This window comes from Vicugna pacos, chromosome 12 (genome assembly GCF_048564905.1).
Source record: "Vicugna pacos chromosome 12, VicPac4, whole genome shotgun sequence".
In the NCBI taxonomy this organism is placed as follows: Eukaryota; Metazoa; Chordata; class Mammalia; order Artiodactyla; family Camelidae; genus Vicugna; species Vicugna pacos.
In genome coordinates, this window is record NC_132998.1 from 60,194,886 (window position 1) to 60,222,196 (window position 27,311).

General features: G+C 54.6%; 2 protein-coding genes across 2 annotated transcripts in view; one reads left to right on the plus strand and one right to left on the minus strand.

Annotated features, from left to right (window-relative positions):
* Nucleotides 1-10,928, plus strand: part of ACO2 (aconitase 2) — a 47,949-nt gene extending 37,021 nt beyond the window's left edge. The window contains exons 6-18 of the mRNA XM_006207127.4: nt 146-296; nt 1,565-1,669; nt 2,752-2,843; nt 3,931-4,036; nt 5,231-5,388; nt 5,606-5,679; nt 6,212-6,323; nt 7,356-7,478; nt 7,717-7,872; nt 8,494-8,685; nt 9,121-9,253; nt 9,799-9,920; nt 10,396-10,928. Coding sequence (XP_006207189.1) covers nt 146-296; nt 1,565-1,669; nt 2,752-2,843; nt 3,931-4,036; nt 5,231-5,388; nt 5,606-5,679; nt 6,212-6,323; nt 7,356-7,478; nt 7,717-7,872; nt 8,494-8,685; nt 9,121-9,253; nt 9,799-9,920; nt 10,396-10,533 — 1,662 coding nt within the window. The 3' untranslated portion in view covers nt 10,534-10,928. The remainder of the gene's footprint in view (nt 1-145; nt 297-1,564; nt 1,670-2,751; nt 2,844-3,930; nt 4,037-5,230; nt 5,389-5,605; nt 5,680-6,211; nt 6,324-7,355; nt 7,479-7,716; nt 7,873-8,493; nt 8,686-9,120; nt 9,254-9,798; nt 9,921-10,395) is intronic.
* Nucleotides 10,929-11,927: 999 nt separating this feature from the next.
* POLR3H (RNA polymerase III subunit H) lies at nt 11,928-22,809 on the minus strand. The gene is made up of 6 exons (XM_006207129.4): nt 22,548-22,809; nt 20,034-20,130; nt 15,042-15,128; nt 14,532-14,595; nt 13,105-13,306; nt 11,928-12,219 (listed from the first exon to the last, which is right to left on the minus strand). The coding sequence occupies exons 1-6, from the start codon at nt 22,656-22,658 to the stop codon at nt 12,166-12,168; spliced, it is 615 nt and encodes a 204-aa protein (XP_006207191.1). The 5' UTR covers nt 22,659-22,809; the 3' UTR covers nt 11,928-12,165.
* Nucleotides 22,810-27,311: the final 4,502 nt, after the last annotated feature.

Consider the following 27,311-nt stretch of genomic DNA (forward strand, 5'->3'; position numbering starts at 1 on the left):
GGGAAAACAGGTCAGGCTCAGACCTCTTTGGGAGGGAGGCAGGGATAAGTAAGCTGAAATGGGAACTCCAGCCAGTAGATTCCTGGTTGGAACATGACACACGGCACACAGGGCCAGTAACTGCTTTCTTGCCACATCTGTTCAGGTGATTGGTGTGAAGCTGACGGGCTCGCTCTCTGGCTGGACCTCACCGAAAGATGTGATCCTAAAGGTGGCGGGTATCCTCACAGTGAAAGGCGGCACAGGCGCTATTGTGGAGTACCACGGGCCTGGTGTAGACTCCATCTCCTGCACCGGTGAGGAAGGCGGCCACCTCACATGGCTCTCAGCCTGTAGTGGGCCTGATGGAGCCTGTCGTTGAGCCATAGTGAATGGCCTTCCCCTGAGAATCTGTCCGGTCACTTTGGAGATTGGGGATGGATACTTAGAGGTTGAGGTTTGGTTGCCTGGTCCAGGTCCCTCATTAAACAGGAGATCAAGGCCCCTCAAGGATGGCAGATAACGTCCCTGTGGCCACAGAGTTAGGGGCTGAGCCAGCTTGGCCGCATCGTTGGGCTGTTGTGGGTGGTCCAGTAGAGGATCTCGCAGAGGGCCAAGGTGGTGGTGGGAGTGGAACCAGCCAGGACTTCAATCACAGAGCAGCCCTATCCTCACATCTTCCCTGGGCTGGACATGGGGCCTCCCTCTTCCTTTGGATTAGAGACCATCACCTGTTAGTCCCCAAGACCAGGTAGGAACCAGGTAGGACTATGCATCACTCCTGGTGATCTGACCTCAATGCCTGGGCCCTCAGAAATCCAGGTAGACTTGGAACGAGCCTTAGAGTTGGTTCAGTCCAGACTTCCCCTGCCTCAGCTCCACAGCAGCCCCACAGAGCTGCTGGTCAGCCAGCCCTTGTCTCCCTTCAGTGATGTGGGGCTTGGCCTCATAGGTGGCCCTGCTGCCATTGCACAGCTCAGTAGGAATTTGGTAACACAAACGCAGACCCGTGTCCGACCAACCCCATGAGGCTGATCTCAGTCAGGACATCTGTAACCTCTCCAGTTCTTTGGGTGGCTCCATGGTCCAGGCAGTGGATGTCATTCCAGTCTTACTGCTGGAAAACTCAGAAACATTTCCACATAGCACCATGGTGTGGCTGACAGAGTGCACACCAGGCAGACGGGCCTAGACCCAAAGGCCTCGCCTGCGCTTGCTTTACGGCATGACCTTGGACCTCTCTGAACCAGTTCCCTCACCTGCACAATGGACACAGTAACAGCCAGGTAGTCAGTCTGGCCAGGTCAGCTGTCACTACATGGTGGCTGTCTAGTTGCTGAGCAGGACAGCCAGGCCCAGCACTGGAACCTGCTGGTAGGGGCTGACCCTTGAGTTCCCTTCATTCTATCCAGAGGCTCCTCTAAGAGCTCTGGCCCTGTGGTCTCTCTTCACTGGCCCTCCTTTTAACCCTGGGCCACGAGGGCAGTGAGAGCAAGGGAAGAAATGATGCCAGCTCCCTGGTGTGAAGACGTGTGCACGTCCAGCAGGTGTATGGGACCCTCACCCAGCTGCTGTTCCTCCACAGGCATGGCGACAATCTGCAACATGGGCGCAGAAATTGGGGCCACCACATCAGTGTTCCCTTACAACCACCGGATGAAGAAATACCTGAACAAGACAGGCCGGGCAGGTAAGCTGGTGTCTCCGGACAGGCTTCAGAGGCCTTGAGAAGCCCTAATGGTTTACGAGGAGTGATGTGTGTTACTGCTCCTGTGTAGGATGTCTGTAGCTCTCATCAGCTTCTTGAAGGATCTGGCATCTAAGTGTGAGATATCTCTGCCACAGGCTTGAAATTTAGTTTCACCTGAAAGGGTGTCTGAATACTGATTCTTGGCCTGGTCCCTGGTGCCCTCTGCGGGACACTCTGGAAATGACATGGATCTGCTTCTGTTTGTAATTCCTGCCCTAGCAGCGGGAGGAGGAAGAATATTCAGAGCAAGAACCGCTTTCTTAGCCTCCCCCAGCTACTTCCCTGAGGTTCTAGCTTGGTTTCTTTGAAACCTAGACTTGGAGGGGAGGGGGACGCTCAGTGGTAGAGTGCCTGTCTAGCACGCACAGGGTCCTGGGTTCAATCCCCAGTCCCTCCACTTATTTAACTACCTTACTTATTTTTTGTAAGTATTAAGTATTTAAGTACCTTACTTATTTTTTTAAATAAGTAAATAAATACATCTAATTATCTCCTCCCCACCCCCTCAAAAAAAGAGAAAAGAATGAAACCTAGAGTTGGAAATGGGGCCTGCAGGAGGGATCCTGGGAGCCTCTGAAGGGAGGTGAGCATGGGCAATTGGTGGAGCCAGAGGCCAGGGGACCCTGGGGAGAGCCTGTCAGTTTGTTTCCAAGGTCTGCACACATGGAGTCCTACCTGGAAGGCCCTCCACTTGCTTCTTATCAAGTAACTTCTCCTTTAAAACTCGGCACTTCTCATCTCCAGGAAGCCTTCCCTGACTCTGAACCTCAGTCAGTGCTTCTCCTGTGCCCCTGTGTTCCTCTGTGCCTTTGTTATATCATGTTGTAACTTCCAGCTTACTGATGGCTCTTCAAGGGCAGGGACAGTGGCTTGTGCTGTTTGTTCTGTTCCTCGGTTGGCCCAGCCAGTGCCCAGGGCCCAGTGTCTGGCAGGTGCCAGGTGACCATGGCCCATGTGGGTGGATGAAGTCTCGTGACCAGTTTGCCTTTTACGTGCTGGTCTCCCTCCCTTGTTGACTTCAGACATTGCCAACCTCGCTGACGAATTCAAGGATCACTTGGTGCCTGACCCTGGCTGCCATTATGACCAACTAATTGAAATTAACCTCAACGAGGTGAGGAAGGGAATTGAGTCCAGAAAGTTTCTAAGGGTTGGGGTTGGGGGAGGGTTTCAAGCCTCATCGAGGGACTTCCGGTGCGCCCTGGGGAGAGGCATGGCAGGTCCCTGCCTGCACACCCAGCAGGGCTCTTGGGCTTTTTGTTCCCGGGCATCCCTGTAAACTGCTGCCTGAATCAGGCCTCAGTGGGGTGGGCAGGGCAGCGGGAAGGATGTATGGCTGAGGGGAGAGTGGAGGTGGCTGTGGCTGTGGCTGGTGACTCAGGAACGTTCACTTTGTCCCTGCCTCAGCTTTAGCAAAAGCCAAGATTTCGCCCCGGAGTTTGCTTTGTTGTGAGAGTTTAGCCAGCAAGGCCCAAGATTCCCAGGCCTGAGCCTGGCACCCTGAGACCTGTAGACCAGGGCAGTGTTTGGAAGGTCAGAGGAAGGGCAGTCTGGAGCAGGCAGCGTAGGGTGGCTGAGGGTTTAGGCCCTGAAGCCAGTCTGCTTGAGTTCAAATCCTGACTCTGCCACGTAAGCCTGTGACCTTGGGAAAGTGACCTAGCCTCTGTGGGCCTCACTTCATCATGTGTAAAGCCCAAGGCGGTCCTGGGAATTGAATGAGCTAATTCATGTAATAGCAGTTGCTAACATCTATTGAGCACCTGCTGTGTGCCAGGCACTTCACTAAGTGCTTCACATTGATTGAAAAGTATTAGCACATGTAAAGCATCTGGCCTTAAGTCTGTTTTTTCATAAGATTCCAAAAGCAGCATGGTATGGGAGATAATGGACTTAGGAAGCTGGCAACCTTGGTTCATCCCATGCCTCTGGGTCTCCTAGCTGTGTGACCTTGAGCAAGGCGCGGCAGCTTCGTCATCTGCAGGCTGGAGATAACGAGCTGTGGGTGTTGGGAGGGATCCCAGCAGCTGGTGCACGTACAGTGCCCGTTGCTCCAGTCCCTGGCATGAGGTCTGAGCCATGAGAATAGTAATTGGTTGGCCTCCCAGGCCCCGCATGACTTGGTGAGCAGGAGCCAGGCAGCCTCTGAAGAAGAGAGGCTGTCCACATGCCAAGATGTGTTCTCTCCTCCTGCCTTTCTTCAGCTGAAGCCGCACATCAATGGGCCCTTCACCCCAGACCTGGCTCACCCGGTGGCAGAGGTGGGCAGCGTGGCAGAGAAGGAAGGGTGGCCCCTGGACATCCGAGTAGGTGAGCACCCTCCACCCACGTGGGGCCAGTGGTCTGCCCGGGGCAGTGCATGGTCGCCGTGCTTACCTGAATGTACCAGGCACATTCTGAAATAGTTGGGTTTTTCTTTATGGCTTTTTAGAGAAATTCCTTTTTCTTGGTATAAAAGACTATCTATCAGCCTAGAGAATATTGACAAACAAGAAGTTTAAAACACCTCTGTTCCCAACCTTCAGCCAGAATCAGCTCTAGGAGCGGACAGGTGTCCTTTGTTTCTGTGACATGCGCATACTGATGTCTGTTTTTCTGTTTTACAAACACTTCCTCATACCAACCATGATGCCTGATTTTACTTTACTTGCTTTACATATATGGACTCACTGGCACGTTGGTATCACTGGCACCGACCACTGTCACAGTACAGTGTGGCTGTGAAGCACGTGAACTGGGTGGCCTGCGTTTGAGTCTGACTCTGCCGCTTCACAGCTGGGTGACCATGAGCAAGTTACTTCCCTTCCTGTGCCTCGGTTCCCCATCTGTAGAACAGGGGTGATACCATACTCTCCCATTAAAATTGCTGGGAGGAGGGACGAGTCAAGACATGGAGAGCTTGTACAGTGCCTGGTATGAAATGCTGTATAATGTATTCGCCCTCAATAGTTGAAGTAAATACAAAGAAATCTTCGGTAGTTTAATAAGTAGAAAATAAATCACTGAATTGATGAGACTGTCTATGGACAGTGTGATGTCACCCAGTCTTCATTGACTCTTTGAGTAGCTATGATAGACTTTTTAAAAAGAACTCTTTCCCCAATTATAAACCAGTTAAAAAGCCAGGGAATACTACAAAGTATAAAAGAAGAACATTGGCATCTGTAGGCCCTCAGCCAGCCATGGTCGTGTTTAAATATTTCAGCGCGGGCCCTCTGAGGTGTGCACATGCCGATTGTGTCAGTGTAAGAGTGGCTTATTCTACTACCACATGTGTTCAGTGTCATGGTCAGTGGCTGCATCGTCTTCCCTTAAATAGCTGGGTCAAGAGGAGCCTCTTCTTTACTCTTAGACAGTTAGGTTGCTTTCAGCTTATCTCTTAAGAACAGCCCCTGGCCCAGCACAGTTGGTGAACTCTTGACCAGATCTGGATAGTTTGAGGTCAGGCAGGGAGCTCTGGTCTCTCTCCTCCTGACCGCTGGCCCCACCACCCACAATCACCAGGGCTGATCGGCAGCTGTACCAACTCCAGCTATGAGGACATGGGGCGCTCAGCCGCTGTGGCCAAGCAGGCGCTGGCTCATGGACTCAAGTGCAAGTCCCAGTTCACCATCACACCGGGCTCTGAGCAGATCCGAGCCACCATAGAGCGGGACGGCTATGTGAGTGCCCACACACCCCACCCCTGGCTCTCCCACCCCACTGCTGAGTAATGTGGCTTCAGGGTGGGACAGGCCACAGCCTGGTAGGCAAGTGCTGGTTCAGTTCCCAGGAGCCGCCCCAGGGTTCTGATACAGCTCTTCCTCCTTCAGGCTGAACCACCCTTTTCCATCAGCCACCTGCCCACCCTGACAATTCCCTGTCCTCTCCCCACTGCAGGCACAGATCCTCAGGGATGTGGGCGGCATCGTCCTGGCCAATGCCTGTGGCCCCTGCATTGGGCAGTGGGACAGGTGAGAAGCGCACATTCGATAGGACAACCCCATCTTTGATAAGAGGGCCCCGATGTCCTGGGATACAGAGCCCCACATTGTTGAGGGGAGATGTTGTTGGTGGGAGGAGAAGACTCAGCCCAAGGCCTCTAGCTTCAGAGGCTGTTGCACTAGAAGACTTCTCCAGGCAGGACTGAAAGTTGGGCAGGAAGGAAAGAGCAGCAGCACTGAGGGCCACTGGGCTGCAGCTTAGGGTGCAGGAAGAAGCCAGGGAGCCTCACCCTCATGGCACCGTGGGGGGCTCTGATGGAGTCTTGGAAGGAGGCAGTGGCCCCAGATCAGGAAACTCTGGCCTCGGTCTGTTTCTGTCTTCTGTGTGGTCTCAAGCAGACCTCGGTGATGCCTGAGCTTCCCTCCTGCTCTGTACGTGTGCGCCCTGGGAGGTGGTGACTGTTTCAGGGCCTCTGCATTCTCCCCTCTTCTGCCGTGAGCTAGGCAGGGCAGGCCAGGTGACAAGGCCAGACATCCCTAACTCTGTCCCCTCTGGTGGCAGAAAGGACATCAAGAAGGGAGAGAAGAACACAATCGTCACCTCCTACAATAGGAACTTCACAGGCCGCAACGATGCGAACCCCGAGACCCACGCCTTCGTCACGTCCCCGGAGGTGAGACTGCCAGGCCTGGTCCTAGCCTGGGTGGGCTCTGGGCGCCCTGCCCTGGCTGGTCGAGGGAGTTGGGGGCTTGGGGCCAGGACATCTGACCTCAAGTGGCTGCTGAGGGAGGGTTGGCATCACAGGGCAAGGGGTTGTTGGAGCAGAAACCAAAAGCCACAGGCCTTGCCAGCCCCAAGCATCGCGCTCCCTTGGTGTGCCCCCTGTCTGGCTCCCCTCGGTCCCAGGAGTCCGAGGTGCTTGTTTAAACAGCTGTGGTCACTAACAGGAGCTTCAGAATCACCCGCCTGCACAGACGGCAGCCCTGCCTCTACCCTGCCGTACCAGGCGGGCGCAGTCACTCCCTTCCTTTGTGCCAGGTCCTATCAGGGCTCCGAGAGCAAGTCCAGGAAGCGCTCACACCGTCCCTGAGCAGGAGGGAGCCCCATGCTCTGGGCATTTAGTGGTTGTCAGCACATGGCCAGTCTTTTTTGGTTTGGTTTTGGGGTTTTTTTGTTTGTTTTGGGGGGGGGATTAGGTTTATTTATTATTATTTTTAATGGAGGTACCAGGGATTGAACCCAGGACCTCGTGCATGCCAAGCACTGCACTCTTCCACTGGGCTATAACCTCCGCCTGACTTGGTTTTTTAAATGAGTGTTCCAGAAATACTCTTGTGGAAAACGGCCCCTTCTGTGTTTTCAGTGTGCTGCCCGGTTATGAACGTTCATTGCAGTGGCTTTTCTGTGCCAGGGCCTCTCCAGGGCCAGGGTGCGCCTGTGAGGGGAGACGAGCACGCCATGGGCCATGCTGGCCCTGCCTCCGGGGGCTGAGGGCCAGGCCCAGTGCCGTGTGGTGGAGGCCAGACTGCCACACGGTCCTGGGCCCAGAGATTCCTGCGGCTCCCGCCTCTGAGAGGAAGACTGGTCTGTGGAGAATTTAGACATTTCCTGGGCTCCATCTCAGTTTTGGCTTAGGCTTCTGCTGAGGTGGAGGGATGGGAGTAGTGTGTGGTGCTGACCAGCACACCGGCCACCTCCATTTCAGATCGTCACAGCCCTGGCCATTGCTGGCACCCTCAAGTTCAACCCGGAGACTGACTTCCTGACGGGCAAGGATGGCAAGAAGTTTAAGCTGGAAGCTCCAGATGCAGACGAGCTTCCCCGCGCGGTAAGCAGGCACTGCCACCTCTGCCGTTAGCCACCTGGGGGCCTCAGGGAGCTCCCCCCACTGTGTGGCTGAGACCCTTCCCAGCATCTCAGCCCTGCCCAGGGGCGCTGTGGTAGTGAGAGTGAAGCAGCTGTATTCACTGGAGGGAGAGGCTTGGAGCACAGGGGAGCCTGCCTTCTGTGAGAGCCTGTCCACGTGGGGACTGAGGGCTTGGCACTCAATGTGTCCCCTGCTGCAGGAGTTCGACCCTGGACAGGACACCTACCAGCATCCGCCCAAGGACAGCAGTGGGCAGCGGGTGGACGTGAGTCCCACCAGCCAGCGCCTGCAGCTCCTGGAGCCCTTTGACAAGTGGGATGGCAAAGACCTGGAGGACCTGCAAATCCTCATCAAGGTCAGCACAGCGGCGGGGAGCACAGCCCCACGCGCCAGGGCACCCTCCCCTGACCAGCAGGAAGCATGTTCTCCCGAGCCCCGCTGCAGGAGAGGGTCAAGATTAGGGTAGGGGCAGGAAGGGAGGTGTGGCCGCAGAGGAACAAGGGCTTCTGTGGTCCAGTGTCCCCTCTTCCCCTGCCCCGGACAGAACTGGATCTGGCCAGCTGCTGTCTGGGGCTCCCAGCAGTCTGTCTGCAGCTGGGGAGGGCTACGTCCAGTGGGTGTGGGCGGTGAATGTGGGAGGTCTCCGGCCGTCTGGCCTGACCAGCTGTGTTCCCATGGTGGGGCATCAGTGGGTATGACTTGTGTTTAGGAGCCAAGCAGATACAGGCCTTTGTGGTGTGGCCAGAGGCCTCAGACCCATGACAGACACGCATTTATGGTGTTTACCAAGGGGTTTCCAGGCAGTGACACCCAGTATTAAGCCCATGTGGTAGATGAAACTGGTAAGTCACCAGCCAGGACCCAGACACACCCCTCATCTGGCACGAGGGCCATAGCTGATCTTCCAGCCTGCGCATCTCTAACCTGTGGGCCCAGCCATGCTCTGACCTCTGCTGTCTCTGGTCACCCACCCAAGGTCAAAGGGAAGTGTACCACTGACCACATCTCAGCTGCCGGCCCCTGGCTCAAGTTCCGTGGGCACCTGGACAACATCTCTAATAACCTGCTCATTGGTGCCATCAACGTCGAAAATGGAAAGGCCAACTCTGTACGCAACGCCGTCACCCAGGAGTTTGGTCCTGTCCCTGACACTGCCCGTTACTACAAGGTGGGTCAGAGATGATGGGGACAGGGATGGGGTCCTCTGGCACCTCCTGGTGGCGGGGTTGGACACAGTGGGTGGTCTCCACCCAGGAGCCCACACCAGTAATAGCGATGAAGTTGAAGACGTCATGGCGGCAGTCCCGTGTCTGTCACCCCGACTGCGCCCTCCACCCACACCTGCCTCCAGGTTAAGCACTGACGGGCAGGTCACACCTGGGTGCCAGGACCACTGCAGACAGCCAGGGCCAGTGTCTGATCACCTTTCTTCCCAGGGCCTGATTTGGGCCTGATTCACCTCTGAGTTCACCTGCCCTTGGGGAGCAGGTGAGGAGAGGACTCTCTACCCCCTTGTCCTGTGAGCCTTGGGAAGCCCAGAGGCTAATGAGCAGGGCCAGTGCCCTCCCCTCCCTCATAAAGTCCCTCCTTACTTGTGTGACAGGAACATGGCATACGGTGGGTGGTGATCGGAGATGAGAACTACGGCGAGGGCTCCAGCCGGGAGCATGCGGCACTGGAGCCTCGCCACCTCGGGGGCCGGGCCATCATCACCAAGAGCTTTGCCAGGATCCACGGTGAGCTGGAGCCCAACCCCAGCCCCATCCACCTCCCCTCACTGGCAGCCCAAGGCCACCCAACCTCAGCCAGTGGCTGACTTGGGCCTGGAGCCACGTGCCTGGTCTCTAGGCTGTGTCCACAACTCCTGTTTGCCACCACAGCCCACTAGCCTCCAGCCTCTGCCCCTTCTGATCTGTGTTGAGTCTGACATCCACAACTTCCCATCTCAGGCTTGTACTTGTCTTGCTTTGAAACTTGTAGACCTAAACAGTTGAAATCCAGGGCACATGGTCAAAGGATCTTCTCCGATTGTCAGAGTCTATCGGGAAGGCCTTAGAGAAACAATCACCAGAGCACACGTGCACAGGACCTAGCAAAGGGTCCCCAGTCACTGGAGCACAGCCAGTCTGGTCCTTGTAGTCACTGCCCCAGGTTTGTCCCCATGTGGCAGGACTAGGGGTGTCTCTCCCAGAGCCCTGACTGGGCTTGGCTGGTGAGGTTCCACACAGAAGGGAGGGACGGGACCTGCCCCCAAGGACTCCATGTGCCCTCTGCCCTCCAGAAACCAACCTGAAGAAGCAGGGCCTGCTGCCCCTCACCTTCGCTGACCCAGCCGACTACAACAAGATTCACCCTGTGGACAAGCTGACCATCCAGGGCCTGAAGGACTTTGCTCCTGGCAAGGTCAGGGGGCCAGGGAAGGAGGGTGGATTAGACAGCCCATTTCTCCCAGGGCCCTCCTAAGAGGGGTTGGGGGCAGCCACCTTGGTCCTCTACCTTCTATGCCTGGCCCCACCTGCACCTCCTCCCATGAACCTTTGTTCCAGCCAGAAGGGCCCTTAAATTCTCCAGGCAGCCCCCCAGAGAGGGCAGGAAGTGCCTTTCCAGAGACGAGGGTGGCATTGGCTCAGGCCCTCCTGCCCTCCATTAGCCCAGGTGTGGCACTCAGAGGCCAACAGCCCATGCCCAGCAGGACCCTTTTGACCCCAGGAGTTAAACCATCCAGGTGGCCACCCAGGCCCAGACCTGGCCCAGGACTTGGTTCGCCTCACTGGCCTGAAGGCCCCAGGGCAGTGTCCTCCCTTCCTGACCCTCTGGAAGAACCGAGGGGCCGTGTTCCTGAAACCCTGTCCACCCACACCTGCCTCCCTCCTTACAGCCACTCAAATGCATCATCAAGCACCCCAATGGGACCCAGGAGACCATCCTCCTGAACCACACCTTCAACGAGACCCAGATCGAGTGGTTCCGTGCCGGCAGTGCTCTGAACAGAATGAAGGAGCTGCAGCAGAAGTAAGGTGGTGCTCTGCCACCACCGTCCTCCCGCCCTGCTCCTCGGACCCAGCTCTGGTGTCACACGTGCAGTTCTGCGTCATCAGAACCAGATCTGATCCTATCCAGCCACGACTTCCTGCTCCGAGATGGTGTGGCCAAGGCCTCCTGCCCTCCCCACCTCGGTCCACGGAGCGACCCAGAGTTGGGGGCAGGGGGTTCTTCATATGTTTCAAACCCCTCCACTTCTTGTTTTTAGTTTGGTTCAGATCTCAAGCAGCTTCATGCAACTATTTATTTTTGATGAAAAGACTCCCATCCAAAGTTTTCCTCCTGCCTGATCATTTCACTTGTGGCTGAAGGATTTTAAAGAAACTTTTGCTCTTGTAAGGAAATAAGAATCCAGATTCAGTGACTGTTTCCTGTGTGAGTGGTGGTGTCTGTTATGAACTCCAGGGTTGTGGGGGGGTGGTCCTTACAGCCAGTCAGGGGAGGCCCCCAGTAGCCATGCTGCATCTGGGCCCATCACTGCATTGTTCCACTTTTCAGCCCCACTTCCCTGCCCTAACTCACCTCTGCCTGTGGGGCAGCCTCCCTCTTTCCCTGGGAGCTGAGCTGCCCTCCAAACACCCTGTGAAGGTCTGTTTTACAGACAGGACACCATGTCCAAGGCCACAGCTGGTCCCTGTGTGCACTGTCCCTTGCCCCTCACCCCCTGCTCCGCAGCTGCTCTTCTCCCTGGAGCAGTGTCCAGTGGCCCTGCCCACACCTCCATCCTCCTGTGTCTGCCTGAGCCGAAAGACCAGAGCGGGAGGCAGGCTCCAGAGACCCCTTCAGCACCTGACAGAGACATGGCATCCAGTAGGTGCTACAAAACAAGTGTCCTGATCCCAGCAGAAGTGAGTGAACAGGCAGGAGTCCGGCAAAGCCATTCTTCTTGCCCTCGGGCCAGGATCTCACATCACCAGCAGGCAGACCCACAGGGTGCTCCCAGCGTGGCCGAGGTTGGAAGTGACAGCTGGCCCAAGGTTTCCTGCAGTACTGCTGGCAGGAGAGTAACAGCAGGTCACTGCTCTCACCCCCTTCGGCTAGCAAAGCCCACAGCCTCCACTTTACTGACGGAGCTGCTTGGCTGAGGCCAGGCCCGCCTCACTTTCCACATGCTAGTGGGAAGCAAGATGGTTGTTCCTTAAAGGTCAGACTGTGATCAGCAATTGGCAGCTGCCCCAGGCCAGCCTCTCACTCACTCTGTTACTTTATGGAGCCGCCAAGCTCAGCCTGGATCGCTCAACCCCCAAGTTCTGCCATGGGGGTTGTGGGGAAGTCATCTCCAGAAGTGATCTGGGGTGAGGAACATGCCATCCCAGCTGTGGGAACTCAGTGACCTTAGATCATTGAAACAGGGTGGCTCTCCCCAACTGAGGCTACCATTGTTTATTAAATGTCTTTGCTGTCACTGAGAGAAGGCCATGAGGACCTCTGGACTTAAGGGGTGGCTCTGGGAGGAGCAGGGAAGGGGACAACCTGGTGGGGCAGACTCGGCTCCTCGGCATCTGCAGAAGCTGCTGCTGTCTTCAGGGCCAGGGGCACCACGCCACCTTCCCAAGGTGGGACAGGGTCTGCAGGACTGGGCGGGGTCCACGCTCAAGCCCCAGGGTTAGCTGCTCGTCCACCAGGAGAGAAGACCCAGGCCGGGCTCACTAATGGATCCCTGCCAGGGGTAGAGAGAGCAGGCACGTTTCATCAACCGCTAGGGCTGAGCCAACTCGGACAGGAGGCAAAAGGGGCCCTTCCATCTAGGCACCAGCAAGCCCAGCACAGGCGGAAAGGAGGCACGCAGCACTCCCAGCAGGTCCAGACTCCCCTCTCCTGGGGCCCCCTGAGAAAGGCACTGGTTCCCTGAGGGCACGGCACCGGGCCCCAGAGCCTCAGGGAGGTCAGGCACCTTCCTCGCCCCGGGCCTGCCCACACAGGCACCAGCAGGCCACTCCCGGGCCTGCCCTCCAGAGCCCCCTATGGTCCAGTCCTGCCAGAAAGGCCTAGTGACCCGGAGCACCAGCCTCCAAGTCCATGCAGAGGGGATGCCCTGGGCGACCCGCGTTCCTGACCAGGACACAGCTGCCCTAAAAGCAAACAACTCGGGGCCCGTGTTACACCAGAAAAGCCTACTAGCAGTCCCTGGAATTCCCTTCCGTCGTGTCACTGGCTGAGCTTCATGAAGGTAAAAGACAAAAGGGACCCAAGGCAGACCTGGCCGGTTGCAGCCTCCCTGTCATCTCAGGCCACACAGGTCTGCAGTGGGAGCAGCCCCGAGGCTCACCCTTCCCAGAAGCCCCTTGTGGTTTCTCCCTCCCTTGGCCTGATCAGCAGCCTGCGTCGCCCCTCTCTTGTGAGCAGGGGCCTGACCCACCCACCCTCCCCTATAGCCATGGCAGCCTTATGATCTCGCTGCGCTGGCCTGGCCTGAAAAAACAAGGCTCCCCAGGCAGAGGTGACCCCAGGACCACATGACGGGGACCTGCAGCCTGACCTGCTGGGACAGGGGGTTCTAGGAGCGGTTCCCTGCGGTTTCGGCAGCGGCAGCAGGGCAGCTCACCACAAGCGTGTACGGAGCCTCCTTCTTGGGCAGCTCCTCACTGGAAGAGGCGGCCTCGGCCGAGCTGGGTCCGGTGGGGGATGTGTCCACGAAGCTCTCGTCCACCACCCGGAAGCGGATCTCCTCGCCGGTGTCCATGTACAGGTCGTGCGCCCCTTCCTCCGTCTCATACTCCCACACCCACACCTGCTCCGCCTCATCACTGGATGGGCCCAGGGTCAAGGCAACAACCTGGCCGTGGGAGAGCCCTGAAGGTCGGGAGTTCCACCACTGGAACCCGACCCCAGGAAAACCCAAACTCGGGTTGAGATTACTTTCTCTGGAAAGTCACAGGAAAAGCAGGCCCAGTCCCAGGTACAAGAGACGAGGTCAGGCCCAGCCCACAGGGAGCGGCGGGAGCTCCCAGGTACCAGGACCCAGGCTGGGAACACAGGCCCCCGCCAGACACCACGGACATCAGAGCAGGAAGGTGACTCCACAGCAGAACGCAACTTCTACCTCTCAACATGGGAATGACCACAGCCCCTTGGCGCCGGGAGTCAGACTCAGCTGCTGTGTCCTCTCAGAGGCTGGCTGCCAAGTTCAGACCTACCAGGAACCAGGCCCAACCTCTCAGTGCCTTGGGGTCCCCATCTGTAAAGCAGCGATTACAGCAAGGCCTAGCCTCCAGGGCGGCGGTGGGGAGGTAATAAAACACCACACATGGGAAGTACTTTCCACAAAACCCGCAGTCGACCCACGTGCTAGTTGAAGCTGGCCTACATTCTCGGTGCAATCCCACATCCCTCTCCGCTCCTCCAGACACTCCGACCAGCAGGCAGCACAAGGACTTCTCCAGTTTTCAAGAGGACATGGCTGGATGGGAGGTCACCAGCCGGAGGGACCAGCCAGGCTAGGCAAGTTTTTCTGATAATTTCCAGAGTCACACACAGACCCTGCACAGGCCCAGCCAGAACTGTCTGCCTAAACAATGAGACACATACACATACACATACATTCAGCTCCCTACAGGGCCTGAGGCCCCTCCACCAGCAGAGCCCACACTGAGGAGCATACTGCCAGATGGGACAAGATGGGGTCCCTCCCAGTAAGCACTTTCAGTGAGGACCCACAGAGCCAAGCCCTCAAATGTCAGCTGAGGAGGGGAGGTGGCCAATCAGGCAGGCCTCTCGAGGGAGGTGACCTCTGAGATGATTCCCGCGGCGACAACCTAAGGAAAGTGAGCTGGAACCAGGCCTGACAGCCCAGATGGAGGCACAGGCGTGGAGACATCATGGTCAGAGCTTCTAGAGCAAAATGCAGGCTGGAGGAGGCGGGCAGAGGCCAGCAGCACCAGGTCACAGAACCCAGCACCACTCCAAGGAGTGGGGAGCTTCCTTTGAGAGGCTCAAGCTCCTCTGTGACCCGCTCTAGGCTTGGAAGGATACAACTTGGCTGGCTGCTGCAGGGACTCCGGAGGGATAAGAATGTCATCGAAGAACCCTAGAGAGACTGGACGACAGGCAAGTGACAGCATGGGACAGGGCTCAGTGGACAGGCAGGCCCCTCCCTAGGGGCAGGTGCCACCATGGAAACCCGGGCCCCTCCCCCAGCCACTCACATAACCTGAGCGGCCACCAAAACCTGAGATGGACCTGGCACACAGCAGGCTCCAGTGGGTGCCAAGGGCTCCGAGTCACCACTGACCGCTCAGTGCCTGCCCTGAGGTCCCGGCCTGAGGCATCCTGGTGGCCAAGGTCCTCACTGTTACATGAACGGGGGAGGGGGGCTGAGCATTCCCCTCACTCACAAGAGGACAGCCTGGAAGGTTCTGCTTCTCTATCTGACCCTCCCCTGACCACGTGGCCCCACACACACGCTGAGGGAGGGGGGCTGGCCCAGCCAGCTGCCCGCAGTGTGCTCCCAGGTCTTGTCTGAGAACTCAGGGCCAGCATTACCATGCACTCCCTCTGGGCTGCAGCCTTTGATCTTTCCAATCAGAATCTCGTCCAGGAACGGATGGAACACCACGTACCGGAAGTGAACTGGAAATGAAGAAAGCATGTCGGTGATGAGCAGGCCCTGAGGAGCAGTCTGGGCTGTCCGGTGCCCGCTCTCGCTCACTGGCACGCCAACCCCGGGGCGGCTCCAGTCCACCCAGCAGCCCATGCCAGGGGTCCCTGTGGGCCCAGACTGGTTAGCTGAGCCGGAGGGACCCTCACCCCATCCCCTGCAAGGCCACACTCGGCCCCCATAAGAAGCCAGCAGCACTGGCCCTGGAACTGAGGCCTGGCTCCCGAGTCCATCAGATAAGTCACAACTGAGCCCAGATTTTAGGCCATCAATGACTCCAAAGTCAATTCCAACCTTCCTCCAGGCTCTCTCCTTTAAACTCTAACAAGGGCAGAAGCAACTGGCAAAGAGAACCAGGTTTGGGAACAAGTTCCCTGTCTCCCGCTGATTGGCAGTTTGCCCCAGGCATAGATCTGACCTGGAACAGGATGCTAAAAATGCCCTGAAATTTGGAGGTAGGGCCGGGCAGGGGGAGCAAAGCCAATAAATAACCAAAAATGCCTCTGTGGGTTCTCAGGCCCTGCCCCAGGTGGTCCCTAATCACCTGACCCCAAGGAAAATACCAGATAAGGTCTGTAGTCCACATCAGACTGACTCCACGGCCTGGCAGAAGCCATCACCTCATCACTCCTGCCACTTGCTGGGGTGGCTGCCACTGGCCTAAACACCGCCACGGCTAGAATATTACAGTGAGGATGCCCCCTGCCAGTCACCCAGTGCCCATCACAGTCCACCTGTGCCCGATGTCATGCTTCCCCACTGCGAGCCTGAGGTTGTGGCTCAGAGGGGCTGGGTCACCTGCTCACAGCCACACAGCTGTTCTGCCAGGGGGAGACTCCAACTCTTTTCTGGACCACCAGACAGGGCCACGGGGTTGAATATGCCTACCTCAGGAGGTTTAACCCCCAAACACAGGCTTCTGCCACCAGCACCCTCACTTCCTGGTGTGCCAACTTCACCCCAAGGACAGCAGGGCCCACCTGGCCCCCAGCTCCCCTGCCAGGCTGCTTCCCCATGGCTCCACTGGGCAGGAAAGAGTGTGGAAAGGAGAGGGGGCAGCTGGTGCCCCCCACTCCCTGTGAGGAGACCAACACAAGACACCTGAGCCATCATCAAGAGGGCCGGGCCTCACGCTGACCTCGGGAGAGCAGATGAGGGCTGACATCACTTACAGTTCGGAAAAACCCTGTCCCCCACGTGCTCCAGCAGCACTTCGGGTTAATGAGTCTCCACGGAGCTTGTACCAGGTGTGCCAGGCCCAGTTTGGGCACTGGGCTTATGGGGGCAGAACAACACATGGTCCTGTGCCCCGGGGGCTCCAGTCTGGAACAAGCACATCCAAAAGCAAATGGTGAGCAACCCAGGTGTCCTTCAACAGACGAATGGACAAACCAAACGGGCTGTATCTGCACAACGGAAGATTATTCGCCTCAGAAAGGAACAAAGTACCGATACAAGCAACAACATGGAAGAACCTGGAGGACGCTGTGCTACACGAAATAAGTCAATCACAAGAGGCCACATGTGTGATTCAGCTCATATGAAATGTGCAAAATAGGCAAATCTGGAAGCAGAAAGCAGTGGTTGCCGGGGACTGGTGGAGGAAGGAGAGGGAAGTGATTGCTAATGGGCATGGGGTTTCTTTTTGGGGTGATGAAGGAAGATGTTCTGGAATTAAGACAGTGGTGATCGTCACACAGCTCTGTGACTACACCAAAAGTTGCTGAATTGTATGTTTTAAGAGGGTAAATTTCGTATGTCAATTATATCTCAATTTTAAAAAAAGGCATTGGGGAGGGTATAGTTCAAGTGCATGCTTAGCATGCATGAGGTCATGAGTTCAATCCCCAGTACCTCCTCTAAGAATAAATAAATACTAAATAAACCTAATTACCTTCCCCCACCAAAATAAAAACAAACAAACAAAAAACAAAAAGGAGGCTGCAGACCAGATGGAGGGCCAGCTAGGATGGTGCTGTGTGGGCCACCTAGGGACGTCTGGCCTGCAGTTGGGAAGGCTGGAAAGTCAAGGATGGGTCTGAGGGACCAGTATGAAGAGGAAGACCCGCTCTTAGTTGTAGGCTTCAGCAAACTTTGTCCCAGGAAAAGTATGGCTGCCTCAGGACGTAGTGAGTTTCTACAAAGGCCAAATACCATGACTCTACTCCTATAAAGTACATGAAGTAGTCAAATCCATACAGACAGAAGACAGAACGGTGGTTGCCAGGGGCTGGAGGGGGTGGTTATTGTTTAGTGGGGACAGAGATTCTGTTTTGGAAGATGAAAAATTTCTGGAGATGGATAGTGGTGATGGCTGGACAACAATGTAAATGTACTTAATGCCACTGAACTGTACACTAAAAATGGTTAACACGGTAAATTTTATGTTACATATGTTTTATCATGACTTAAAAAAAAAAAGCAAATGGAGGGCAAGAAGACAGGCTGCTCCAGAGCCCAGAGTGGGGTCCTAACCAGCCGGGGCAGGGGCGGCGGCCAGGTCAAGAGGGGCTTCCGGGAGTCGGGGGGCATAGAGAGCCGGTGCTGGCTCTGCCTAAAGGAACTCTAAGTGAGAAGGGATAAGGCCGGCCAATCAGGACCAATGTCACAAGCCGCAAAGGCTGCCCTCTCCTGAGCACTAAATGCCAGGCACCGACCAAGGCTTCCATGGTTTTCTCACCTACTCCCACAATCTCTGTGTGACGGAGGCACTACCGTCAGACTACCGTCCCAGATGTGACAGTCGTACGTAAAGTAATCTGGCCTGGGTAGAAGTAGAAAGAAGTGAAAGGCAAGGGACAAATGAATAATCCTCTAAGCAAAAGCAGAGGCCTGGGCTGAGCCGCCTGGTACACTTTCAGCCACGGCCCCGGGGAGGCAGAGGCAGGAACGGGGCCTGGGCCCGGGATCAGCCTCCAAGCCTGGAGACTGATGCCCACCACAAACTAACAACTCACCCTGCTCATTGCTGAATGGGCTATGAGGAGCCTTACAGCTGCAAGTGTTAACCCATTTCACAGATGAGGACACCAAGGCTGAGGAAGGTAGTTACCTGCCCAGTGTGCTCATGCAGGGAGGCCAGAGGCAGAATTTAAATCTGGGTCCGTGTGATGGGCCCCCGCCAGGTGCCCTACTCCTGGCCCCTTGTTCCCAAGAACACAGGGGACCCAGGGTGAATGGGGGTGGGAGACAAGAAAACCAGCACTGAAGTCCTACGCCAAGTAGCAGAAACAGCCAAATGAATGGACAGAATTTCCTCGAATTTAACTTTTTTCTCCCAGTTTTTCTTGAAGTTCTGGGGTCCTTACCACTTGCCTCCGGGACAACAGCAGAGACGAGGCTCAGCTCCACGGCGTCCTCTGTAAACAGAGGCCCTCGCGGTCTTGTTTCCACATCACTGTCTCATCTTTCTGCTAATGAAACGGTCCTACTCCACACACACAGCTTGCTCCTGAGGGCTCTGCACAGAGCTCGCCGGCATCCATGTGCACTAATTAAGTCCCTGGATTCCTGGACACAAACCAGGCAGCCTCATGGCATGTTCTGGAATGCCCGGGCATCACTGGGCTCTTCAAAAAGCCTTGTGTGAGAATCACCAAGCTTCTGGTTAGAACCGTCCGCGGGACCCACCCCAGAGAGTCTGACTCAGAGCCTGGGGCAGGTGAGTGAGTGCACAGCCGGCGCCCCCGTGCCTACACCCTGACCAGCTCCGAACCTCCAATGGCCCCCTTGCCCTCTGCTCCTGATGTGGTTTGGTCCAAGCAGGAGGGAGAATGCCCCACTTTCTCCCTGAGAGCCCTTCTCAAGGTGATCCCCCCTCCACTCCCCGCTCCTTCCAGGTGTAGTAACCACCCTCCCATCCGGGGTGCACGCCCCCTTGCAATGTGACCGCATCTCCTCTCATCAGGAGCGAGTCTATTTCCCCACCCCTTGACTCTGACCTCAGCCACGTGACCTGCTTTGACTGACGGGACATGAGCAGAGGCTTGAATGGTGCTGTGCACTGGGGCTCCAGTTGTGCCCTGGTGCCCAGTCTGCCTAGTGAAAGATGAGGCCACCCGGAGCAGAGATGAGCATCCCAGCCGAGGCCCCCACCCACCCAGTCTGCCAACCCCGGACACATGAGGCCACCCTACACCATCCAACCCTGCCAAGCCAGCCCAGACGACCACCCAAGCTGACCCTCAGAATCAGGAGAAACAATTCAAATCGATGAGCAATCAAGCAAGCACTCACTATGGGCCAAGGTCCTATCCTAAGAGCTTTGTGCATATTAACTTAGTGATCCTCACAACAGTCCCGTAACATAAAGTCTACTGTTGACTGCATTTTACTAATGAGGAAAGAGAGGCACAGAGAGGTTACATACTCTGCTCAGGACACACAGCGAACAAGTAGCAGAACTGGGATTTAAACCCAGAGGCCACACTTTTAACTGTATGTCCTGGTGTCCCTCAAAGTCTCCTACCCTCAACCCCGCCCCCTCCCCAGGAGGGGCAGCCGTGCTCCCCTGTGCTCTCCCCACTTTTAACCCAGCGATGATTACTCCAAGCATCTTTCACTATCTAGCCATCCGCCTTTCTGAGCAGCCTGAGAGCCAGGCAGAGCAGGGCTCCCTAACACATAAGACCAACAAGGACAGAGACACAGAGCCACAATCTCAGAGCTGGGGAGACCTTGAAAATCACCTTCTCTGCCTCCCCTTTTTTACACAAAGGAAACCAAGGCCCAGAGAGGGGAAGAATCTGCCCAAGATCACCCAGTAAATTCCTGGCAGTCAGACTAGGCCCCAGGTCTCCCAACTCCCAGACTAGGACTCCCCCCACCAAAAACTGAGCCCCAAGAAACCCAGATGCCCAGAAGGAGAAGGCACCCACCTTTGGTGTGTGATGCACCGTCCCCGGGGAACACGTAGGCGTCCTCCAGCTTGGTGATGTCAAACAGACAGATGCAGAGTCCCACGTTGTACACGACCTGTGTGCACCCGTGTACACACCCAGTGACCCCGAGGCCCAGCTCCCTGGTCAGCCCCTCTTGAGATCCGCACACACCCCTGGGCATGATCACCCCCGTTTTACAGCTAGAAATGAGTTGGGGCACTGCCTGAGGTGAGGAACCCTGGTGGAAGCTGAGCTCTGGAAAGAACAGGGCCTTTTGTGACAAGGCAGATGCAGGTTACAATGTCAACTTCACCACTCCCTGTGTGACCTCTGAGGTCACTTCTCTGAGCCTCAGTTTCCCCATCTGCAAAAGTGGACACATCAGGCTGTGGGGCTGTCAAATCACGAGAGGGAACAGATGTTGACGCCCCTATCCCAGTACCCCGCTCACCTGCTAGAAATAACAGTCATCAATCAAGGATCATTATTACTTCCAGTAAGGATCAGTGGGTAGGGAACCCCTGGTTAAACCTACACTTTCTGGGGTGGGCTGGATATAGCTCAGTGGTAGAGTGCATGCTTAGCATGCACGAGGTCCTGGGTTTAATCTCCAGTACCTCCATTAAAAAAACAAAAACAAAAACACCCCAACTTACACTATCAGAGGTCCCAAGTCCATGCTAGAGCTCACAGATCAGAGTGTCAGAAACAGCTGATCGCTGCTCTGCTCACAAAGTCTCAGACACACAGATGTGGCCACAGGGATTGAGGCTGTCAGAGTGACACACGGGAGGCCCTGAGACTGGGTAGAGAACAGGCAGAGGACGTTCCTACACCATGATGCTCCAAAGGACTGGCCACTAGCTGTCTGCTTATCTGACACCCAGCATCATCACCTTCCAATTAGAGACCTTGCAGAACTGTTCAAGGATTAGCAAGAGGTTCAGAGAACTCAGAGTCCTGGCCATATCTCACCACGATGAGGCATTGTCCGGCTGGTTTGGAAGCACAGGGAGACGTGTGCCCTTGGCCAGACCTTGGACCTCTTCTGCGTGGCCTCCTCTCAAATGGCTCAATGATTCAAACACAGAAATATTCATCTGAACAGGTCACTGAAGGACCTGTGCTACAAAGGGACTATATTCCCCTCTTGGACTTTGCACACCTTTTCTCTCTGTCCCCTTATGGGACCCCCCTCCTTCTAATTCACAATGTAACAAGAAGGCATCCACTAAGGATTCCAAGAGTTCTCTCCACCACCTCCCCAGATCTATACACCCCACATTCTGTGACTTCAGCCTCTACAGAAGGGACTTGCCTCCTGTCTGATGCCAGCCAATCTTCCTCCTGCTGGCTGCTCCTCAGCCTGTCACTTCCAGCTGTTCTACAAGTGAAGACCATTTCCCTGAGTAAGTCCTGCAGGCCCTGGATAGCTTGGCTCCCATCACTTTCCAGACTGCCCTCCCCTCTCTCCCTCTACTCAGGCCACACCAGCCTCCTCCATGCCATGATAGGTGTGATATTCCCTCCTGATATTCCCTGCCACAGGGCCTTTGCAAATGCTGTTTATGCTGCCCACACAGTTCTTCTCTCTGCCCAGATCCCTCCCCTCCCCTAATTAGTTCTTCCTCATCATCAGATCACAGTTCCAGCACCACCTCCCTAACAAAGCCGCCTCTTCTCTCCCTTACCGCAGGTGAAGTTCCTTCGTTCCACTGGCTTTGTGAACACCTGTTCTCAGAGCATTTACCTCAACTTGTCATCACACAATCAACTGTGGGAGTTTCTTGTTCATATCTGCCTTTCCCACCACACTACAGAGCAGAAGCTTATCTGTTTTATTCATTCAATGAACAATTGTGAAACATCTGTCTGTGCCAGGCCCTGGCTAAATATGGGGGATACTACAGGGATGAAAGGTCCCTGCCCTCATGGAGAGGGAAAGAGGAAAACAGTAACCCAGTAAACAAAAGAGTGTGGGTAAGTGCTAAGACCCAATAACTGAGGAGGGAGGGTTGCTACAGAAGTGACATGGGGAGCCCAAGGACAAGCTCGCACTAAGGCATGCAGGCTTCGTGCATAGAAGGTGTGCTTTTTTTTTCCGCAGGAATGAAAGGATAAACCTCCTGACAGCCAACTCTAAACTATCATCCATCTTCACAGAAACAAAGCATGGTCGGACAGCAATTATTATTTCTAGTTTACAAATGGAAATTGAGGCCCAGAGGAGTTAAATGACTTGCTCAAGATTGCAAAGTAATTTGGAAGTAAAGAATCTAGCGTTTCCCAGTTACAATCGCCTTTTTCAAACTCAATTTTTCTTTTGATTCCCTCCGACATCCTTGTGGAGTAAGGATTACCCCCATCCCATGCACAGGTGAAGAAACCGAGTTCTGAGTCGTTAGGCTGCTTGCCCAGGACAAGGCTTGGTATGGCCAGGCCGGAGAGGGGTGGGCAGTGCTGAGGCCCTCCCGTGCCAAGACCTGCCCGGCGACCCCGTGGACCCAATACCTTGTTAGCCAACTTCTTATTCAACTCCTCGGCAATGGAGTCGTTGAGCTTCCTCTCAAACTGCCAGGGGGGAATCCGCACGGTGTCCACCATTTCCACCAGGACGAACATCCTGGCCTGTGCTGGGGGCTCTGGCACCGGGAGGGTCAGTCACGCACCCAGACCCCGGGCAGTGGGGATCCCCTAGCCCCCTCCGTCCAGTCCCAATTGCTGAGATACACGCTCCGGGCCGGCAATGGGGCTGCACGGTAGGGTCTGGGGTGCCCCGTGCGGGGCATGCTCCGCTACTGCAAAGAGAGGAAACTGAGGCTCAGCGGGAAGGTCTCCCAGTCCAGCGGGAAAAGTGCGCGGCCTCGCCGCGCGGGCGCCCGCCCCGCCCAGCCAAGCTCCAAGCGCCACGCGCCACCACCATGCACCGCGCGCCCACAAGCAGCCGGCGGCCGCACGACTTTGGGCGAGATTCCGAATCCGGTAGCTTCCGGAGGCCCGGCCAATAAAAAGCTTTGGTCCGCCCCCCGACGAGGAGCGAGGCTGCCTACTGGCTCGTACGCGGAGCGGGGTGGGACGGGGAGGGGGCGGGGCCTGGATGGGGTGGGACAGGGCCTCTCCCTCCGCCTGCGTCCAGACGTCCACCCTCCGCGTCGAAGCTTTCAGGTTGCTAGGCGACCTCGCAATCTAGACGTCTCTTGCCTGGCCTGTGTTGTACTCTCCTTGCTGGCCTCAGGCTGTCCTCTGTGCTGCAGCCAGAGAGATCCTTTCAAAACACAAACACAATATGCTTAGACCCTACAATAACGCTGGAAAAGGGGAGAACTGACTGGAACAGGGCAGGTGGGAGCTTTCTGGGATGACAGTAATCTTTTGGTGGGTGGTTACACAGATGTATACAATTGTCAGAACTCATCCAACTCAACATTTAAGATTTTTGCATTTAATTGTAGGCAGATTACATCTCACCTGAAAAGTGATAATAAATTGGGACAAAAAAACAATTCCAGTGGCTTCTCATTGCACTAATAATAAAGTCTAAAACCTTTATGGTAGCTCACAAGTCCCTGCAGGGTCTTGCCTCCACCCATACCTCCAGCCCTATTTTGTTCTCTCTCCCGACATTCCAGCTCATTCATCTTCCTTTGATTGCTAACAGAGACTTGGGCTAAGAGAATTTAGTAACTTGTCTAAGATCACGGGCTGCTAAGTGGTAAAAGTGGGCCCCATCTAAATCTCTACACTACACAGCCTTTAAAAGTTGGTGGGTCATGGAAATACACTGCAGTGTGTTTTAACCAAATAAAATTTTAAACAAATAAAAAGAGCCTTGGGGTACATGACAGAGGCACTCAAATGCATGGTGCTTCAATTTGCTGATTTTACACATAGAGATCTCCCTCTGAGACTGGCTGCAGTGATACCGAATTTGGCCTTCCCTGCATCTATATTTTTATTTATAAATTTGTCTGCCTCTCCTAGGATTTGAGCTACTTGAAGACAGGGGAAAATGCTACTTCTGCTCCTTATTCCCACAGTCCCCTAACATCATTCCTAGGACACATTCAGTAAACGTATTTAGGAGATCGTATTAATTCCTGCTCTCAAATCTCTCTCAAATTCTTCTTCATTCCATTCCCATTGCTACTGCCCTGAAGGCCTTTTCAATGCTACACTGAGCAGGAAGGTATAGCTAAGTGGTAGAGCACTTGCTTAGTGTTCACAAGGTCCTGGGTTCAATCCCCAGTACCTCCACTAAAATAAATAAATGAATGAATAAATTAACCTAATTACCTCCCTCCCCTCAAAAAAAAAAAAAGAAAGAAAGAAAGGAAATTCAGTGTTGCCCTGGAGCTAAACCACCATACATCCCAGCTGCTGACCTCAGTTTTTCCTGCAAGCGACCCCCACATTGTCACAAAAGCCTTCCCTTCATGTGTATCTTTTGTCCATACAACAGAACAGAAAGTTCTGAACTAAATCCAACCTTCCTCTCCAGTCTCACCTCCCTTCTGTCCTCCAGGAACTGGGAGCTTCCAGCCCCAAGGACAGAGCAAGACCTTTTATAGTCCAGCCTTACACACTTCTTTACCTGGAAAACTCCTACTCATCCATCAGAACTCAAATGCAATACCTTTCTCATTCATTCATTCATTCAAAACACTGTGTGCCAGCTGTTGGAGATCCAATGGGGAAGAAGAACTGGCACCCAGGTCCAGCTTTGGCTCAGAGAGGCTGGGGCATGGAGAGGACAGGGGATTTGATGCTCTCTCAGAGAACCAAAAGTACTTTATTGGGTTTATAGGGGAGATGAAAACTGGTGAGATTGGAGACCTAGGCAGGGTCCGTACACAAGGGCCTTATTATAACATTCATTAACTTTCAATCCTCACAACAGATGTATCAGGCATGGAGTATTCTCATCACTATCTAATTTATCTCATTATCATTTACTATTCTTGTTTATCTCAACTCAGTTTGCCTGACCTAAGGCAAAGAGAGGTTAAGTAGGTCATTTAAGGTAAATGGCAGAGCTGGGATTCAAGCTCCAGAGCCCATGACCCTCACCACGGGGCTCTGCCACCACATTAGCCGAAGGGCAGCAAAGGGAAGCCGTGGAAGGTTAAACCCGGAAATGACACAGTGACACATCAGCTGGATGGACGGTGCAGGGGAAGGCGCAGATGCAGAGACAAGAACAGCAGAGAGGAAATGACTGAATGCCCCTGTAGAGAAGGCCCGAGGAAGGCCGGTAGCCATGGAGAGCAAAGTTGGGCCAAGTCCAGAGGTCTTCGGTGGGGTGGTCTCAAAGATAGGGAGCAGGACCTGGGGACAGACGTGGGAGGAGCCAATGCCCGAGGCCTTTCACTGAGATGGGAAACTGGAGGAGGGCCAGGCTGGGGCCGGGGGATGAGGCCAGCATTGCAGAGTTCAATGTTTTGGGTTCCCAGGCTTCTTTTATGGTATTCAGCTTAACAGGATTGCAACAGTGATTTGTTGGCACGATTGGCTTCCTCATTAGTAAAAACAGGGACCAGGCTTCTTTATTAATTCTCTGCGCCGTTCCCTGGAAACTTTGAGGTGGCTTACAAAAAACACACAAAGACTCAGTCTGCAAGCTCCCCGACAGCAGAGGACTTCTCTGCCCTGTCCCTCCGCATCCTTGGGGCCTAGCCCTGTGCCTGGCGCAAGGTCAGGGCTTGTAAATATGTATTATCTGAATGAACAAAAGGATAGCAAAATAATTGCTCAGAGTGTAGGAGTGAGGGAGAAATCAGGTTGGAAACTAATCCAGGAAGAGGCGAGTCCAGTGGGTGGTTAAGGGCATGGAGTTCCCACGCTGCAGCTACCGTGGCGCAGCCCGTGAACTTCTCAGCATCTTGTTGCCTTTCTGTAAAATGCAGATAATAATAGAACCGAGCTTCAATGATTGTCCATCAGAGGAGTACTCGATAGAAAAATACACATGGTGTATTATAGAGTGAAATAATACGAAACCAGAAAAAAAGGATGAGAATGCTCTCTGCGTATTGATAAAGAATGATATTCAGGATATATTGTTAAGTATAAAAATGCAAGGCCCAGAGCAGTGTGTGTGGGATGTTACTATTCATGTAAAAAGGAGGAAAATGTGTGTGTGTGTGTGTGTGTGTGTGTGTGTGTTCACGTGCCCTCTGGGAGAGTACTCCAGGGACTAATTACATTGGCTGTCTCCAGGGCAAGGAACTGAATGCCTGAGGGCTGTGGGAGAGAGACAGGGGTAAAGGAAATTTTTTTTCCAAATGTCCTTCAGAATCTTTGATGCTTGGGATCATGGGAACATAGCACCTATTCAAATTCAAAACTGAATAAAATTTAAATTAAAAAAGCAATTAAGATTTTTTCACATCTTATTATAAAAAAAAAAAAACAACCTTCTCGGCCCCCTTTGCCTCCAGCTACTGCCCCATTTTCTGCTCTCTTTACCAGCAAAACCGCTAGAAGGAGTCAGTCTGCACTCACTATTTCCAAATCCTCCCTTCATGTCCTCTTCTTCCTGCTCCGGGCAGGTTTTGGGCCCTACCTCTCAACCCCTCAAGGTCGCCAGTGGCATCCGCATTGCTAATGGTAATTCTCAGTCCTTAAGAGCAGCATTTATCCCAGCTGGTCCCTCCCTCCTCCTTCACACACTCTATGTGGCTTCCAGGAGCCCAGGCTTACCCAGGTTCTCCTCCCACCTCCCAGGCTCCTCTCCCCACCTCTAAATGTTGGCAGGCCTCAGGGCTCAGCTGCTCAGTCTACACTCTGCCCGGGGACCTCTGTGGCCGCAGGGCTCAGAGCATCATTCACAGTTGACGGCTCCCACGTGTCCCTCTCCCCTACTCCACCTGCCTGCTCCACATCTCCATTTGGCAACTCAAGCTTAACCTGGACCAAAATGGAACTCCTGGTCATCCCTCCCCCTCAAAGCTGCTCCTATTACAGTCTTCCCGTCTTGGAAAAGGACTTCATTCTTCCACTTGCTCAGGCTAGAACCTGAGAACTATACTTGACCCTCTTTGTCTCTTACACCCTCCATGGACCCCGGAAAAATCTTGTTTTTTTCTACCTCCAAATGCATCTGGAATCCAAACCTACCCCATCACCTCCACTGCAGCTCTGGCATCCCAGCCACCCTTACCCCTCTCCTGGGCCTTTGCTGCAGCCTCTACCCTGGTTTCCACATTCCTGCCCTCAAGCTCCACTGTCTATACTTAACACAGAAGCCAGAGAGACACTGTTAAAGTGTGACTCAGG

Bases quoted from the DNA above. Each gene is read 5' to 3' on its own strand.
- POLR3H (XM_006207129.4), bottom strand. From the start codon at position 22,658: ATGTTCGTCCTGGTGGAAATGGTGGACACCGTGCGGATTCCCCCCTGG. The intron at 14,596-15,041 runs GTAATGCTGGCC...CCTGTCGTCCAG, and splicing joins CAGCCCAGAGGGAGTGCATG to TCTCTCTAGGGTTCTTCGAT. The intron at 12,220-13,104 runs GTGAGCTGCCCT...TACCCCTGGCAG, and splicing joins AGGCTCCGTACACGCTTGTG to GGATCCATTAGTGAGCCCGG.